An 18,424-nucleotide genomic window follows, 5' to 3' on the forward strand; every position below is an offset into this window, starting at 1 on the left:
TGATTTTATGAACCTTTAGGTTAAATGCTGGTTCCAGCCCACACTGCTTAAGTGTAATAATCTCAATATTCCTCTGTTCTTTTGCCCCAATAGGATAAGCTTTTGATTATTCATTGTACTACACTGGGGCTGGCAGGAGTGTCATTGCCTCCTTGTCGCTCTCATCCGCCCTTCCCAAGATCCCTTTTACAAATAAAAAGAACAGTTATAATATGCATTGATGGGATCATAATCAATGGATGCTCACTCTTGCAAAATAAGAATAAAATCATATTCAGGAAACAGTGCATTTTTATTGATTTATAATGTGTGATCTAAATAAAAACTCTGTGAATAGAACCTCAGGATATATCCTCTACTTGTTTCTCTCAATCAGGTGGCTGCCCCTGAGACCTTCCCAAGTGGACAGTTCCCAGTACAGCTTAGCAAGGAGCCTCATGGGAAAAATCACAGAAAAATAGCCACCTCTGGAATTTGATAGGACCACCTTGGGAGAATTATTCAAATAGATTGTACTGGGAACTCACCTATTCCTAGGGGAAAATAACTCTAAGAGAAGGGTCTGGAGAGTTATATTCAGCAGCAAGGGTGGAGGGGTGGACATTAAGTGGGGAAGGCCACTAAAACTACTAGATACCATCCCTACCCTCCATCATGTACATGACCTAGGAAAAAGGGAGGGTACTCATTTAAAAACTCTGCCTTCTAACTCTAGGCAGGATTCCCACCTCTAGGCAAGCTGCTATAGTGCACCCTAGGCTCAGGGAGTGGAGAATAGAGGAGAGGGAACTGTTTGGGTCCAGGGTGGGTACTGACCCAAGGAGTCCCCATGGAGTGGCCAAGAGCACCCAGGCAGGGTGAGGTTCACCTGTGAAGACAGCAGAGGGGTGGGGGTGTCACCTTCATTGACTTGGACTGATACAACCTCCTTTCCAGAGGGGCTAAAGGACAAACTCAGCAGGAATTAAGGTCTGGAGTTTTTAAAGTCAAAGGACAAATATGAGTACACTTGTATCCTGTCTTAGTTTGGGCTGCTATAAAACATTCTGTGGATCAGGTGGCTTAAACAACATTTATTTATTTAGTTCTGGAGGCTGACAAATTCAAGATCAGGGTGCCAGTTGATTTGGTTCCTGTTGAGGACTGGCTTCCTGGCTTGTAGAGTAAATCTTTTTCACTGGGACTTTATCGGGGGGAGGCCGGGGGAGAATAAGAGTGAGCAAGAGTGCTAGCTCTCCCCTTCTTAAAAGGACACTAATGCCATCATGGGGCCCTATTCTCCAGACCTCATATAAACCTAATTGCCTCCTTAAGGTCTCACCTTACAAACACCATCGCTTTGGAGGTTAGGGCTTCACATGTGAATTCTAGAAGGACACAAACATTTAGTTCATAAGATGCCTGTGACTGGCACATGGCAGGAACTTAATAATACCCTTTCTATTGTTTTATAATCTTATTTATATAAGATGGTAGCTGAAAAACAGATATTGAGGGACATCTCTCTAACATAAATATTGTTGTCCCTATGTGATGAGTTCCAGGATCCTTTCAAACATCCAAATCTTCTGGTACTTATATAAAACAGTATTTGCATATAACCTGCACACATCTTCCTACATATTTTAAATCATCATACTAGATTACTTATAAAAATGAATGCACTGCAAATACTGTCTTAATAGATATAATATTGTATTATTTAGTAAACAATGACAAAAATGTATATTTACAGTACATATGAAGTCAAAAAAAATTTTGATCTGTGATTAGTTAAACCTGTGGATGCAGAACCAGTGGATATGGAGGACTGACTATAATCATAGTTTTTCCTCTTGGTACTGAGTTTTTCTTCCTTGATCCTTTCTTCTTTACCTTTTAGTCTTAGCCCTTTTTGGTTCCAACAAAAGTCCCCTGGTACCAGGTATGAGGCGTCTTCAGTCTTGCTCTCCCCTACACTAACAGCTCACATCTGACTTCGTGTAGGGTTCAGGGCTGTGAATCAGAGAGGTGGAACATCCCCTACTGCTTTTCCCTCCAAATTCTATTTCCATCTTAGGCAAAGAGTTCTTTTTCCTGAACAATGAAACAAGATTGTGCAAAATAGCCCCCGAAGGCTGGAGAGAGCAGCTCATGAAGACCTCCACGGACACCTTCACACTCTTTCTGAGGATAAAGTTCTTTGTCAGCCACTGTGGGCTGCTACAGTGAGTGCTGCAACTTGTCCCTCGGTTCCTTAAGGAGCTTATGCCCATCCTCTGACATTACAGGTAGTGGGTAGGCAAGTGCTTTGGGAACTGTAAATTACATATAAATGACAACCGTTATGGTGGTTAATCTTCTCTTGATTGGACTCTAATATGATAGGATGGGGGGGATGGAGGGGGATCAGTTTTTGAGGCAGGCTCCAGTCAAAATGAAAGCTTTTCTTTGTGTTTCAAACACAGTCCACTCAAGACCTCTCTCCCCTAACCTCAAACATACTTCTTCCTTCCTCCACACACAACCCAGTGGCCTAGGGATGAAGCTCGGAGGAGAGGGAGATGGGTTTGGAGTTGGAGGTGGTGATCTCTTTATTTCTTTGATTGCTACAAATACTACCTGACTTATTATCAGTTTTCTTTCTCCAACCACAGCCACAAATATCTCTGTAGGTGGTGTGTGAAATGCCTGGACACAGAGCAGCCCTCACCAGGGGCAGGGGACATGGTATGGAGGAAGGAGACCACACTGGCCTTCCTGGCTTGTCCTCTGGGTTCTATGGGGTTGTACCCTGTCTTCCCTTCTTTTCCTACCTCTCGGACTGCAAAGCCCTCTGGTACAGTGTTCTGGCCTCAGCATTCCAAACTCCTTTATTCCTGCATTTCTTTGCTAGGGACAGCCTGACAAGGCATCAGTTTTACCTGCAGCTTCGTAAAGACATCCTTGAGGAGAGGCTGCACTGCAACGATGAGACACTGCTACAGCTGGGGGTCCTCGCCTTGCAGGCTGAGTTTGGCAATTACCCTAAGGAGGTAAGAGTGGACACCTAGGACCTTTGGGTGGGATCACTGGAGACATTATAATGGGGTGGGTAGGACTGTAGGAATGGGGAGACTCTGCTTTTGATAAGTGTTGTTAGTATCTACCACTGAGATTAGGGTCAGTTACATCCATCTATTCATCCATTCACTTCATCCATATGTCCATTCATAAAGCATTCAATGAGTGCTATTTCTTAGGCTCTGGGGGATACAAAGATAAACAAATCAAATTTATGCATTGAAATGTTGTTCTAGCCTGATAGTTTTCTTCTTGTATCAGTCAGCTCTGCATTACTACAATAAAATAACTGAAGCAGCCTACTTATAAAGAGTTTATTTACTTCACAGTTTTGTAAATTCAAAGTCCAAGATTAAATTACCCCATTGGTTTGATCTCTAGTGAGATTGGTGGGTGGTAGCCTATTATAAAGGAGTATGTATGTTAAAAAGCTTACATTAGCAGACAGGAAGAAAGAGAGAAAAAGAGAAGGAAAGAGAGAAAGAAAAAAAGAAATAAAGATAGGGATAGTGACATGATGTCTCCAAGGGAATTACCCTAATAACTGTAGGATCTCCCACTAAGTTGCACCTCCCAAGTGTTCTACCACATCTCAATAATACTAATCTTGAGACCAAGCCTTTTATAACAGAGTGTCCCTTGGAGGACACTTATAACACATCAAAACCATAGTACTCCTAAAAACTAAAAACTTATGTATTTATTGAGTTCCTATTATCATCATCAGTAATAATAACCAACCTTTATTAAGAGATCATGCTGACCTTGCCACTGACTTAGTGTTAACTCACCTAACTCCCATAGCAACATTGCAAGGTTGGTATCAACACTCACATTTTCCAGAAAAATAATCTGTGACTCATGTGGCTAGTAAATGTTAAAGTCTAAATTTGGGAACAGGTGTGTCATACTGTAATGCCAGTACTGATTCTGCTGGGATGTACTGCTACTCAAAGAGTGGCTCAAATATTGTTGGTTAAGCCTTTGCCAGGGCAGCAGAATTGTGTAAGTTTCACTGATCAAACTTGCTTGTGATGATCTTCTATTTGAGTACTCAGGGAGTTAACAGAGGAGACTGGTTTCTCAAATTTGCAGATGCCTGAAACTAGGGAAGGATGATGTTAATATATACCTAATGGTAACAGATGATGGTAATATACTTAAGTAGGATTCAAGATGGAGATGCTAGACAGGATGGGGAGACCGACAAGGTAAGCTTTTACAGACAGCAATTTAGTATAGTTTTTGGTGCACGATGCACCTCATCCATGTTCAAAATATGAAGAGGCTTAACCACAGTCCTCAAGAGGGAACTAGCAAGTGACTCAGCAGGATGATATGGAGTCCAAATAAGGAATCCATCTCCAAATGCATTACTAGGAACAGAGAAGAAAGTGTCAAGGAGGTAAAGTTCCCACTGGTCTCTCCCCTGGTATTTAGCCGACTTTCTAACATTGTTATAAAATACCCAAGATAATAGACTTATAGGAGGAAAGGTTTATTTGGGCTCATGGTTTCAGAGGTTTTAGTCCACAGGCTCTTGTTCCTATTGCTTTGGGTCTGTGACAGCACTGTACATCATAGCAAGAGTGTGTGGCAGAGTAGATATGTTCATTTCATGCTGGCCAGGAAGCAAAGAGAGAGACAAGAAGGGGACAGGTTCCAATATCACCTTCAAGGACATGCCTCTAATGACTAACTTCCTTCTACTTGGCCCAGTCTCCTAAAGTTCCACCACCTCCTGATAGTGCCACAGGCTGGTGACCAAGCCTTTAGTATAGGGGCCTTAGGGGGGCATTTACAACTCAAACTGTAACGGCTGGTGGCCTCCCAGCCAGCATGCTGGACTTTATCTCTAAGGGTGCTCACTGTTATGTGACAATAGCTGGGTACTACTGGGGAATACTCAACTTGGAGAAAGATGCTCTAGAGAGGACACAATGGCTGTTGAAGGAGGAAGTCCACTGCTCAAAAGAAAGAAATTAAGAGGTTTAATAACCCTACCTTTATGCCCCAGAAATCCTCAAAGTGGCTTTTTAAATCCTTGAGATCCCAAGAAATGGTACATACATGGACCTCATATGCTTTCCCCACTAGTATATGCATATTTATCACAACCATAACCCTCTTCCTGGTTGACCTAAAATGCACAGCTTTCCTGCCCCCATGAATAATAGACTGATTTCTTCTCTGTACCCTCTGGGACTTTTTGACCATCTTGCCCATACCCTTGGCCAGCACAGATTAGTAAGTGCTCTCTTGATGGCAAACAGCAATTGAATTCAGATTGGCTTGAATAAAATGGTGTCATTTTTTTATTGGTGTGCAGAGCTGAAAGGTCCAGGTCCAGGTCCTTTCCTAACCTACCCCCTGCCCTTTTGACAAGCCTCCAGCCCTATAACACTTACATGGGGTGTTTACCATGTTTAGGGCTTGTAGGCTGTGAAAACTCAAATACTGTCATTAGAACTTCTTGTTTCTGGGGTGTATCTCCATGTCTGTTTTATTTCCAGTGGCTTCCCAATTCTATCCTCTGGGCTCCAGCCTAGCACAAAAAGGGGATGTGCTCTCTTAAAAAAGGCCATAGAAATCCTGGGCTCACCTCATGAGTTCTGATAGAGTTAGGTGCTCATGCTAAACCAATCACCACACAGGGAGATGCCATACTCTGATTGGCTGGTCTTGAATCTCATGGCTGCCCTGGAAGCCAGGGCTAGAGTCCACACTAAACAAGGTACATAGACTGAGAGGTAAGGGTGATGGTTTTGCATTTCTAGGAAGAAATAAAGCAGTGAGACATGGCCAGAAATAAATGGGCACTTGATGGTCAGCAATGCTACATTCCTTGAGTTAAGGAGCCATGCTTGGCCAAAGTTTTATCTGTATTATGGGATGAATTGTGTCCCCCAAAACTTATAGATGGAGCCATAATACGTAGTACCTTAGAATGTGATTGTATTTGGAGACAGGAGCTTTAAAGAAGTGATGATCCAGATGCAAAGGCTCAAGCTTATAATCTCAGTGCCTGGAAGGCTGACATAGGAGGATCACAAGTTTGAGGTCAGACTGAAATTAAAGGGGATAGGGATGTAGCTCAGTGGCTCAGTCCCCAGTAAAACACACACACACACACACACACACACACACACACACACACACACACACAAAGTGTTGAAGTTGAAATGGGGCTATGTGTGGCTCCTAAACCATTCTGACCAGGTTCTTATAGAAGAGAACATTTGGACACACAAAGAAGACTAGGGATGAGTGCACAGAGGAAGAAGGGCCCTGTGAGGACACAGAGGACACAGGGAGCGGGTGGCTATCTGCAAGCCAAGGAGAAAGAGTTTAAAAAACAAAACAAAAGAAATATACTAACTCCTTGATCTAGGTCTTTCAGCCTCCAGAATGGAGAAAATAAATTGTTGTTCAAGCTGCTCAGTCTGTGTTCTTTGTTATGGCAACATGATAATATTATAGTCTGAATAATCGACTGAAGAATGCAGTCTGAGAAGGAGAAGCTGTGGTCACCACTGCATGTGGATGACTTCACAAAACTGTGTTCTTAATTCCCAAATGTGCATGGGCTGGAGAAACCAGGGGTTAACTTAGACACGCTTGTGTGCCTCATCTCAGTGATAGGTTAAAGAGCAAATACAGCTCAACATTAAAAAACAATTTTTTTGAGAACTGTGGCTTCAAGTGTTTTATGCTGTGACCCATAATTTTAAAAATTATGTCCATTATAACCAACAGTCTCTCACACAACACACACACACACACACACACACACACACACACACACATGCACACAGAGAACTGAGGCAAAAGTTTCAGGAAATAGGTTGTACCCTTTCTACATGTGATGCACATTGATATTTCTCTTTCTATTCTGGTTAGTTTTAAAAAATGCTGGTTAAGAGCCTGCCAACGGATTTCATGACTCTCAAATGGTTTGCAGACTACAGTTTGAACAACACTTTTCTGACTATATCAGTGTTGCCTTGAAACAACTCCCAGAACAGTTTTGGAAGTTGCTACCAAATCCTGGAGTCTCCAAAGTCCTGTTGCATCCCATAACACTGCTGTATGTTTCTTCATAGTATTTATCATCACCTGGCATGATAAATCCATTTATCAATTTTATTTTCATTCTCCGTGTTATGATTTGGATCTTGAAAATCCCCAAAGGTCCATGTATAAAGACTTGGTCTCTAATCTGTGATGCTATTGGGAGGCTGTGGAACCTTGAGGAAGTGGGGCTAGTGGAAGGAAATTAGGTCTATGGGGACATGCCCTTGGAGGGGATTTTAGAATCCTGGCTCTACCTCTTTCTCTTTCTTTGTTTTTTGGCTGCTATGAGGTGAACATGCTTTCTCTACCATATACTTCCTCTATGTTGTACTGTGCTACACAAGGCCAAACCAACAGGGCCAAGTGACCATGAAACTGAGCCAAAATAAAACTTTCCTCCTAAAAAGTTAATTATCTCAGGTATTTTGTCACTGCAATGGAAAGCCAATTAACATACTCTGTTAGAATCAAGTATGCCTTAAGGGTTTTATTTGTTTTGTTCTACTCATTCACCAGAACCAAAGTGGTACCAGAAACACAGGGAGAATGCCCAAGAGCTATTGGTCTGAGTGGAAAATCAATTGAGTGCAGCCTCCTGGACTGGATAGCACTATAGATAGACCTTCAATCAGAAAAGTCAGCAGTTTTCCTGCCAGGGACCTGTAGTGCAATTTCCATTCCTATCCCCCATGGAGACTCCATGGAGACCCCATGGCCCAAGGGCACTGGGACTTTCTTTCTGCACTGACACCAAACTGACCCAGGAAAGTAGTATTCAAGAGCTATCCTGGCCCCCTCACCCTCTTTCCTCCATCCCTGTTGATGCTTACCTTGGAGCTCCTTTGCATCTTCCGCTCTAAGACTGGGGAGGCCTGGGGCAACCCTCATGCCTTTGTGCTGACCTTTGGGAGGAGAATGCTCTGAGCTATTGGTGCCCCTGTGAATCCTTCAGTTGACTTTGCTGTAAGGTTCTAGACCACTCTTGTATTTGGCCAAATTGGACAGGACAGGGTATCTTCCAAAGGAAATGTTAGTCTATCCTCAGCAAACTCTATGATCCAGAGAAGTGATGCCAGAGTCCTGGAGTTGGACAGAAAGGTGTCAAAGCCTGACTTTTCTGGTCAGTAGCTACTTAACTTTGGGCATGTTATCTCTCTGAGCCTGGCTTTTTCATTTGCAGAATGGAAAATAATAATGCATATATAGTGTCTGGCACATAGCAATTTTTGTTTGCAAGCTTTCTTTCCCTTTCCCCAGAATTAGGAATGCTTTGATATAAAATTATACTACAGTTAACCATCAGTCTATGGTTTCAGACATATGATGTGAAACCCGGGTCTAACTCTAGTGCTTGGAGGGGTTTTATTCTACTCACTTCACCAGAACCAAAGCGGTGCCTTTGGTTGAAGGGCAGGCCCACTGAGGGCACCTGGGGAACTTGAGTATTATTTACTCAGGTCCAGAATCTTTCCACCAGCATAATTTTCCCCATGGTCCCATAGGACTGGGGAAAATTACTATATAGGCCTAGGTTCTTCAGAGAAATAGAAGCAATAGGATATCTGTCTGTCTGTTTATCTATCTATCCATCCATCCATCCTTCTACCTACAGCTTTATTATAAGGAATTGATTCATGTGGTTATGGAGACTGACCAGACCCTAGTTCTGCAATTGGTAAGCTGAAGACCCAGGAGGGCAGATGGTGTTTCAAGTCTGAGCCCAAAGGCAGAAAACCTGTGTCCCAGCTTGAAGACAGAAAGGCAGAGAGGAGTTCCTTCTTATAGGAGGGTCTTTCTTTTTGTTTTATTTAGGCCTTTAACAGATTGCTTGAATCCTACTATTATGGTTTGGATGTGTTCCTTCCAAAGTTCAAATTGAAACTTACTCCTCATTTTGATAGCATTAAGTGGGACTTTTTGAGGCATGAATAAGGTCACAAGGGCTCTGCCCTCATGAAAGGATTAATGCCTTAAGAAAGGACTGGAGTGAACTAGCTTAGTGTTTCCCTTTTTCCTTCTGCTTTCCTCCATGTGAGATGGCAGCAAGCCTCCCTCTTGGAAGCACAATACTTAGCAGCCCTACTAGACTCTAGTGCTGATGTCTTCTCAGGATCCAGAACTATGATAAATAAATTTCTGTTTTTCTGTAAATGACTCAGTCTGTGGTATGATGTTATGATAGCACTAATGGGCTAAAAACACCTGCCTCATTAAAGAGGGTGATCTTCTTTCCTATTCAATTAATGTAGATGTCGATCTTATCCAAAAGCACCCTAATGGATACACCTAAAATTTGACTTATATCTGGGCATCCCATTGCCCATTCAAGTTGACACAAAATTAACTACTGTGATGCCTCATTCTGGCGACCTCCTGTGCCTGTCTAGTTTCTATTTGACCTTATTTTGCTTCTGCTTCCATCTGTTCTCATTCTCCACTTATGACTCCCTACCCCCAAATCCTGCCAAGCCTTAACCTTTTGGGTACCACTGGGGTCTACAGTATTTCTGAGGCGTTCTCTGATGCTCACCATGTGATTCCTAATGCAGACCTTTTTTTTTTTATGTGTGTATGAAGGTAATAGAATATACAAACCCATTCATTTATACATGTACGTGCTTAGTCCTAATTTATAGATTGCCTGCTTTAGGCTTAGCACCATCTAATCCTTATTTAACCCTGAAAAGCTAGTATTATTTCCATTTGCAATTGAGGAAAATGCAGCTCTGTGAGGTTAGGTAAGTTAGTGAGAGCCCAACCAGGACACACTTCTAGAGCTTTGCTTCACTCTGCACTAGGTGCTATAGTGGGAATGACAAAGGCATTAGGGAGGGGAGAGCCCTTCTTTGTGTCATTGAGTGGGCAGGAGGAGGGGGCCAGCCCACCCAGGAAGCTGCAGGTTTTTCACCATGGCCTGAGCTTAGGTGGCTATCAGGCTGGTTGGATAACGTGTCATATTTGGGGGGACTTAGTATACCCTCCTTAGGGACTTATGTTTTGTTTGATTAAGTGGTTCTGGTGCTGGGAAAAAAAAAAGATTTTCAAGCCATTGTTGTGAAAGATTGGGAGCCCCTGAAGAATTTTAAGCAGGGAAGTAACATGATTACATTTGCATTTTAAAAAGGAAGACAAAGGCAATTTAGTATAAAAATAAATCTCCTTAATCACATCATCACGGCAGAACAACCTTCCTCTGGGCACATTCTCTTCCAGCCTTGATCACACGCAGGGACTTTTATACAGTTGTAAAGATTGCCACATTCAATTTGTAGTCTGCTTTCTCACTTCATGGTATATGTCCTCTATGGCCTTCCTGATGATCATTTGTCGTGGCTGCTTGTTATGAGTCCACAGGGCTGGGTCTGCCTTCCCTTGCCCATTGTCTTACTGTTGGGCATTCACCTGATACTGCCATGTAAGTGATAATTACTGTTATTATCATTCAAATTGCTTCTGATCTTTCTCTTTTATAAATGACATAGAAATAAATGTACTTTTGCCTGGAGCTTTTTTTAGTTCCATGTTGACTTCTTCTGTTAGATATATTCCTTGCAATGAGATGCTGGGTTAAAGATCCTAAATGTTTTTTTTTTTTAACCCCCAAATATCTTAATAGACTATTTATTTATTTATTAATTTATTATGGTACTGGGGATTGAACACAGGGGTGCTGAGACACATTTTCAGTCATTTCTATTTTTTCTTTTGAAACAGGTTCTCAATAAGTTGCCTTTGAACTTGTGATCATCCTGCCTAAGCTTCCCAGGTCACTGGGGTTGTAGACCTGCACCAACACAACCAGCTTAATAGGCTTTATTTTTTAGAGGATGTGTTAACTTTCCATCACTGTAACAAAATAGCTGATATAATCAACTTATAAGAAGGAAAAATTCATTTCAGATTAAGGTTTTGGAGGTTTCAGTTCATGATTGCTTGGTCCCATTGCTTTGGGCCCATGGTGAAGTAGACGATCATGGTTGGGAGCCTGTGGTAGAGCAAAGCTGCTCACCTGCTGGGATGAGAAAGTAAAAAAAGAGAGAGAGAAAATAAGGAGCTGGGGTCCCAATATCTCTTTCAAAGACAGCCACCCAACCCAGTGACCTAACTTTCTTTCACTAGGCCCTACCTTTTATTGCCTCTCAATATCACCACAGACTGATGACTAAGCCTTTAGCACATGGGCCTTTGGGGACATTTAGGACCAAAACCATATCAAAGCAGTTTTAGGTTCATGGCAGAATTGAGTGAAATGTACAGAAATTTCCTATATCCCTTAGCTCCTACACATGCTCATTGTCTCCCTGTCTGAACACTACAAACCTTATGCACCAAAATATACATTTCATCAACCAATGAAGCTGCATTAACTCAATTAGCAGAGAACATAGTTTACCCTGGGGTTCTTCACTCTTGGTGTTATACATTGTACAAGTTTTGCCAAATGTATAAAGATGTATATCTACCATCATATTTTCATATAGAGTAGTTTCATTGCCCTAAAATTCCTTTGAGTTCTATCTACTCATCCTTCCACCTAACCCCTGGCAACCACTGATCTTTTACTGTCTTCATAGCAGAATGTAATACAATTGGAACCATACAGCATTTAGCCTCTTCAGATGGGTTTTTTTCACTTCAGAATATGCATTTAAATTTTCTCGTCTTTTCAAGTCTTGATAGCTCATTTCTTTTGAGTATTGAATGATATTCTATTGTCTGGAATTACCAGTTTATCCATTCACCCACCGAAGGATAGCCTTTGCTTCCAAATTTTGGCAATTATGAATGAAGTTGCTATCAACATCCATGTGTAAGTTTTTTGTTTTTGTTTTTGTTGCTGGGGATCAAAATCAGGTCCTCATGCATGCTAGGCAATTATTTCACTGCTGAGCAACATCCCTAGTCCCTGTGCAGGATTTTCTATGGACACAGGTTTTTAGCTCTTTCAGGTAAATTCCAGAGGACATGGTTGCTTGATCCTATGGCAAGAGTATGTTGAGTTTTGGAGGAAACTATCAAATTTTCTTCTAAAGTGGCTGCTCCATTTTACATTCCTGCCAGTAATGAATGAGAGAGCTCCTGTTGCTCCACATCCCCAGCAACATTAGGTGTTGTCAGTATTGTAGATTTGGCAATCTAAAATACTTTTCAATGCATGAGATTGCTGAGCAATTTCTCTCCCTTTGAATGTCTGAGCTGAGTCTGGGACCAGCATCAGCAGTACCAAGCTGGAGGGTCTGAGCTGAGTCTGGGACCAGCATCAGCCAGTACCAAGCTGGAGGATGCTGTTCACCACCACAAGGCTGTATGTAGCACAGCAGGAGTGTAGGATGTAGTATACACTATATTATTCCCTTTAGATCTGCTTCAGACAAACTCACCTACACTCTGCCTAAAGAAGGCCAGATTGTTCCAGTTCCCAGGTGTTTTCCTCATATGTAATTGCCTTCAAAGCTGGGGTTTTCTCAAAGGTACTGAGAGAATCATCCTGAGACCACAGAAAGTTGATTCAGAAACAAAAGCAGAGTCAATTTCTCCCTCTGCCTAATCCTGCCATCTTCATTCTTTACAGTGTACCCTGAGACCACTCCTCCACAAACTTCAGCATTCTTCTCTCTGAGTCTGTGTTCAGAGAACTCAGTAGCAGACGGTGGGTGACCCAACCTCTCCCAAGAGACTATAGCCTTACTTAAAAAAGGATGACCTTAAATCTATGAAATGTTTTCACTACTTGTGGATCTTGGCCATGGCCATAATATTTCCTCTTTTGCAAATTATTGTAAGGATATAGAGTCTACTGAGTTCTAAAGACCACCTGGCATACAGAAGGTACTTCTAAATGGGTGGCTCCTTTCTTTCTCCTTTCTATTCATGTCATAGGGTTTGGCCCCATTTATAATATGCTAGTAGATGATGTTCCTGGTGGGCACCTCAAAGAAGCATCTTTGTTATGGGGCCCTAATGGGATTGTGACTACAGACACATTTCTGCTCATAATCCCACAGTAGACATCTTTGTTATGCTTCTTTCTTCTGCATCCTATTTCCAGCAGACAGAAAGTAAGGCATATTTTCGAGTTGAAGATTACATCCCAGCAAGCCTGATAGAGAGAATGACTGCTCTCCAGGTCCAAGTCGAAGTCTCAGAGATGCACCGGCTCTGTTCTGCACCATGGGGAGAGGATGCTGAACTGGAGTTCTTGAGGGTAAGGCCTTTGGACACTGAGAGATGTGCTGGTGCTCAAGGAATGCAGCTAGTGTTCCCCTCTAAGGCATTCTCTGGGGACCAGTTGGCTCAGACCTGCAAAGGAGATGCAGGCCAGAACCTTGAACTACAGGAGAAAAGAAGCCTCCATTGCTCTGAGAGGATTAGAGAGGTTTCTGGGAGCAGGTAGCATGGGAAATGAACTCCAAAATAGGCCAGGGTGAGTGCTGTAGGGCCTATATGCATTCTTAGAGCAGCATCATTGACAATTTCCAGCAGGTAGGGAGACCATATTCCTATGCATGACTCCCAGGACAACTGAAGTACAAAACTGTGATGTGAGTCCAAGCAAAGTCATTAGAAGACTTCTAGTGTGTAGACTTGGATTATTTGTCCTCAGTTCAACACAATTAGTATGGTTCATGCCCGGGGGGCATGAACTCTTCACTCCTCAAGTAAAAGCAGCAATAGTTCAATATGCATATATTCTTGAGCATCCATAATGATGACTACCTTTGCTTACTCTACAACCTCTACTCACTGTGGGTCAGGTACTGTGGGAAATGGAGTCAAAAAGCATGTGCTCCCTGCTCCTGGTGAGTCCCAAGTCCTAGGATGACAGCCACATTGTGGTAACGTTGTGATAAATGCCTGTGAAAACAAGAACAACACCAAGGATTCTAGGTCAAGACGATGGGATTGGGTTGAGGGGTGAGTGATTACTTTTCCTTGCAGGTGCAGCTGGGGGTCAGTGAAGGTGGTATCCTCTGGATCACCCAAGACAGGGGATATGACTGGACCTTTAGACTTGGGGCACAGTTTCAAAAGAATGTAAAGGGATTTATGCATTTTTGTGTACTTGAGCCTCCTGACATGAGTGGAAAGAGTCTGTCCACATTTTCTTGACTTTAGCAGAGATGGATGCTTGAAAGAAAATCTACTGAGATGAGGCCTGACCTTTCTCTTTGGCTGGTTATTTAGCAGAAGCCTCCCAATGCTAGCATCCTGAAAGGTTTTCATTTGAGAAGCCCCAACAAAAACACACTTGCTACATTCCATAGTCCAGTCTTCATGTGGGTTTCCTGTCAAGAGGATGTAGCATTGCCTTGAGGGATAAGTGGGGACTTCAGAGCTTATCTGATGGTGAGTGACCACAGAACCAAAGAATCAAGCCGAGAGGCCACCGACTCAGCCCAATTGTAGACTTCTGCAGGGTGTATGCTCTCTGCCATGCTCTCCCAAGCCCAGCTTTGTGTGCCAGGTTCACTGTTTTTGTTCTTCCCTTCCATGGTTGTACTATGAAAAATGATTATAAAAGGAGCCACCATCTCAGAATCAAAAAGGCAGAAAACATGTTTTCTCCAGTGTTTCACAGGAAGCACTGAATAGATTTGATTTCATTTGCATGCAATCTTCATTGTGTTAAGGAATACTCCGGCTTTCCCGGTTCCCCCTGGTGGACAGGATGGAGTTGCTAATGATGTAGGCTGCCTGCCCTGGGTGCAGAGAGATGAACTAGACAGGGCTTTGTTACCCCAGTGCACACTGGGACCTTCCTCGTTAGGGCGTAAGACTGTTGAACAAACATTTTCCATCATTCGGTCCCTTGGAGTTAGCACATTTACATTTTTGTATATTCACCCTCCTCTCTTTGTCCTATGCATTCAAATATATGTATGTATGCACATATATTTAAAAGTGAATTTATATTATATATGTAATTGTATGTATTTATGTAATTCCGCATCATGAGGATCTCAAACTTATTTTGAAGCAATATGTATTTTCTTCCTCAGTGCTGCATTGCTCAACATATAAATTTTTTTTCTAATATGGGACTATTGTAAACAGTACTGAGATTAGTATTTTTCTATATAAATCTTTACCCGTATTTCTGCCTAATTTGTTAGGGTTAGAATCTCTTGAGTGGAATTACAGGTTGATGGTAACAAGCAGTTTAAACATTATTTCTACACATTGCTGAGACAATGAGCAGTATAGTCTCTTCTGGGTATTTCTTCCCTCTTCGACTAGGCTGTAAATGCCTGGAGGGCCCTAGATCCTTAGAACCTGTAGCAGAGACCAGATACTCTATAAATAGTGCTGGATTATTTAATCATAGCTCCTCATGGCTTTTCTATTTTATTTAAAAAAAAAAAACCCTCAAAAAACCTATTCCTGATCACGATGCCTAGCTCTGCTGGTTCATCACCTCACACTAGAAGCAGACTTGGCAGCAATCCAGGGTGGGATAACGCTGAATACCATCCTCTCTCTGCAAGATTCACAATTACAAAAGCATATTAACCCCAGAACAGCTTATTTAATGTTAACTCACTGTTTTCCAGACTTCTTCAACCACAGAACCATTTTCCCACACAAGTAGGGCTTGTGATATGTAATTTAAATGTTTTTGGTTTTTTAGCTGTTGAACTTGTACTGGTTGTATCCTGTATTTTTCCCCACTTAGCATCATAACCAATGCATTCTCCAGATCATTGCAGATGCTTTGCAAACATCCTTTATAAGGGCTGCCTGATATATCGACCATTTTAAGGCATTGTTGTCTTTAGGTCGTCAGGCACTGCCTGAGAGCTAGTTTCCTCAACCTTTCCTGGCAAGTCAGCACTGAAAAGAATTTTGAGAAGGATTTCTCTCAATTATTCAGCATGTTTCTTAGGAAAGATTCTCAAAAGTGGAATTATAGGGTCAAAGGATATGAGTTATTGTGAATCTCTGAGTGAACACCTGGAAATAACAATGCAGTTGTTTTCAACAGTTTTCAGTAAAGCAAGGGTGCTCTAGGGACTGGTGTACAGGAACACCTGGTTTCAGTTTTATTTTGATGTCTGCTGCAGTCAAGACAGGAACCCCTAAGAGGATGGCCCTTATCACATGAAGATGAAATGACCCTTTGAGAAAGAGGCAGATAACAGCCATGCTGGATGGGTGAGGAAAGACACCATGGAAGATTCCCTGGTAGAACAGAGCAGAGACAGATAATGCTATTTTCTTATAGACTGTGATTCAAGGCTTTCTGAATACCCTGTATTTTAGTTTAGAATGAAAACTCAGGAGCAAAAAGTCTCATATGAACATATTCTCATTCCTGGCTCCAAAATGGAAACTTTGGAGGATTACTTGAATCAATTGAACAATTTGTCTTTCAGATATACTTAATTGAAGTATTTGCCCTTTAGTATGTACTAAAATATACTAAACCAAAAGTTAAAACATCATATTCATAGAATGTTTTTCTGATATATGTAGTAAGAGAGAATTGAAAGCATTCCTTTTAGATTGATTTTGTCACATAAATGTGATGCACCATATTGACACCAACTGTTCTTTGGGTCTTGCACTTTTCTTTACATTTGTTTCAATAGAACTTGATGTTTTGAGCATATATGCCAAGAGGTGACATGAAATGGAACTGAAATTTGATCTTGTTGGAAATCAAGGAAAGGCTGAATGTGATTATCTGCAGCACATGAATCCAAGTGAATGGTAGAGCCAGGCTGAATTATTCATGGCAAAATAGGCAGCAAAGTTTGGGCAGAAGGGTCACCAATAACTTCCAAGTAACCAGTAGCTGATCAATGGTTTTTGATTATTGGGTTTTGTATATACCAAAACCCTTATTTCCCTTTCCTGAGCATAGTTATGATGATACTTGATTGTGTGACTAAAATAGGAATCATCAAAGCAAGTAATGATCTGGACCATCAAGCTGTATCAAATGCAGTGTAAAGCAATGCTTGTATGTTTTGCAACCATGACTGTAGCTATCAACCGTAGTATGGAATGAAACTCCTGTAACAGTAGTGTCTAGTTTCTCCGTGACTTCCTTATACCATAAGAATAGAAGATGAAGTGGCATTTTCATGGAAAAGTTGAATTTTATTAAAAAATTTCATTTAACTGAAGAATTTGACCTGTAGCAACAAAATGTTTAGTTGACCTGATTACTTATCCCTTTTGTGCCTCCATCCTCTCCTTTTAAAAGAGGTAGCTATACCTGTATCTTAGCATTGCTGTAAAGATTGAATAAATAACAAAATAAAGCATGGGAAATACTTAGCATAACACTATCACTTAAGAATTTTGGGACCCCAGCACTCAAGTATTATAACCCTCTCAGTATCATTAAAAAATAAAATAAAGCTAACACCAAATAATTAAAAAAATGTAAACAAGGCATTTGTATTCTCACAAAAACTAATGCTTTAAAATCGTTTTTAAAGAAATATCATGTTGAATTCTTTAAAAGAATTCACTTAATTGTTTTGGGGTGGCCCTACTCTGTCATACCTTAACCAATTGCAAGCCCAATCTGGCTACTGGTTATTTCAACATCTGTGCTCAATAAATACTGTTTTGAATGATAATGAAAATGACATGTCTCTCCAAAGTTAAAAGAAGAGGTTCAGCATCCAGAAATTTAATTGAAACCATGTGGAGAGTCATGGGATCCGCAGGCATTATCAACCATCTGTAGAGATCATTTATCAACACAAGGAGAGAGGTCAGCAATGAACCTGAGAGAGACAGACAAAAGCTGTAATTTGTCCCTGCTTTTGTGATTGCCAGTGGGTGAGAAAGATTGGGTAGGACATGGCATTCTGCTGGGGGTGGAGATGAGGTACCAGATACCACCAATGAAACCCTTCTGAGAGGTTTACAAGTGCCTGGAGCAAGATACCCTTGCTGTGGGTCCATGTGCATCATCTTGATGAGGACTGGAGTCCTCTTCCAGGTGAAGATAAAGATGAAAGAGACATGACTACCATTCAGACTTAAAAACATATATGTGAGTTTATATCTCAAATTCTCTTAAGAATTTAGTTTGCCAGATGCAGTCTCTAACTCTAATTGACTCTTGATCCCTGGCAAAATTCAATCTCCTGGTAAACTGAGAGATCTGGGACTATGGAGATCCTATAAAGGCAATGCTGCATGGTAAGAAATACTAACGTGATGGGACATTTTCTCTGCAAGGTGGTTATGGCTTATCTTGGTTTGACACTAATGCTAATGATTCAGAAGTTGCTTTCTGTGTCTGAGCCGGTGTTTTTCCATCTGTAACACAAAGAGGCTTGAGCAG

The 18,424-nt window shown here is 41.5% G+C and overlaps 1 protein-coding gene across 13 annotated transcripts in view; it reads left to right on the plus strand.

The window, feature by feature from the left end:
• Frmpd2 (FERM and PDZ domain containing 2) overlaps positions 1 to 18,424 on the plus strand; it is a 131,320-nt gene that overhangs the window by 55,705 nt on the left and 57,191 nt on the right. For 11 of the 13 annotated variants that reach the window (XR_013436276.1, XM_078042662.1, XM_021735782.3 and 8 more), the window contains 3 exons: positions 2,060 to 2,207; positions 2,876 to 3,014; positions 13,166 to 13,321. Coding sequence is in view for 12 of the 13 variants with exons in the window: in XM_078042662.1 (XP_077898788.1) it covers positions 2,060 to 2,207; positions 2,876 to 3,014; positions 13,166 to 13,321 (443 nt within the window). In the remaining variant the exon portion in view is untranslated. The remainder of the gene's footprint in view (positions 1 to 2,059; positions 2,208 to 2,875; positions 3,015 to 13,165; positions 13,322 to 18,424) is intronic. The other 2 variants (XM_021735781.3, XM_078042698.1) reach the window with 1 other exon arrangement.

The sequence above is a fragment of the Ictidomys tridecemlineatus genome, chromosome 1 (genome assembly GCF_052094955.1).
Source record: "Ictidomys tridecemlineatus isolate mIctTri1 chromosome 1, mIctTri1.hap1, whole genome shotgun sequence".
NCBI lineage: Eukaryota > Metazoa > Chordata > Mammalia > Rodentia > Sciuridae > Ictidomys > Ictidomys tridecemlineatus.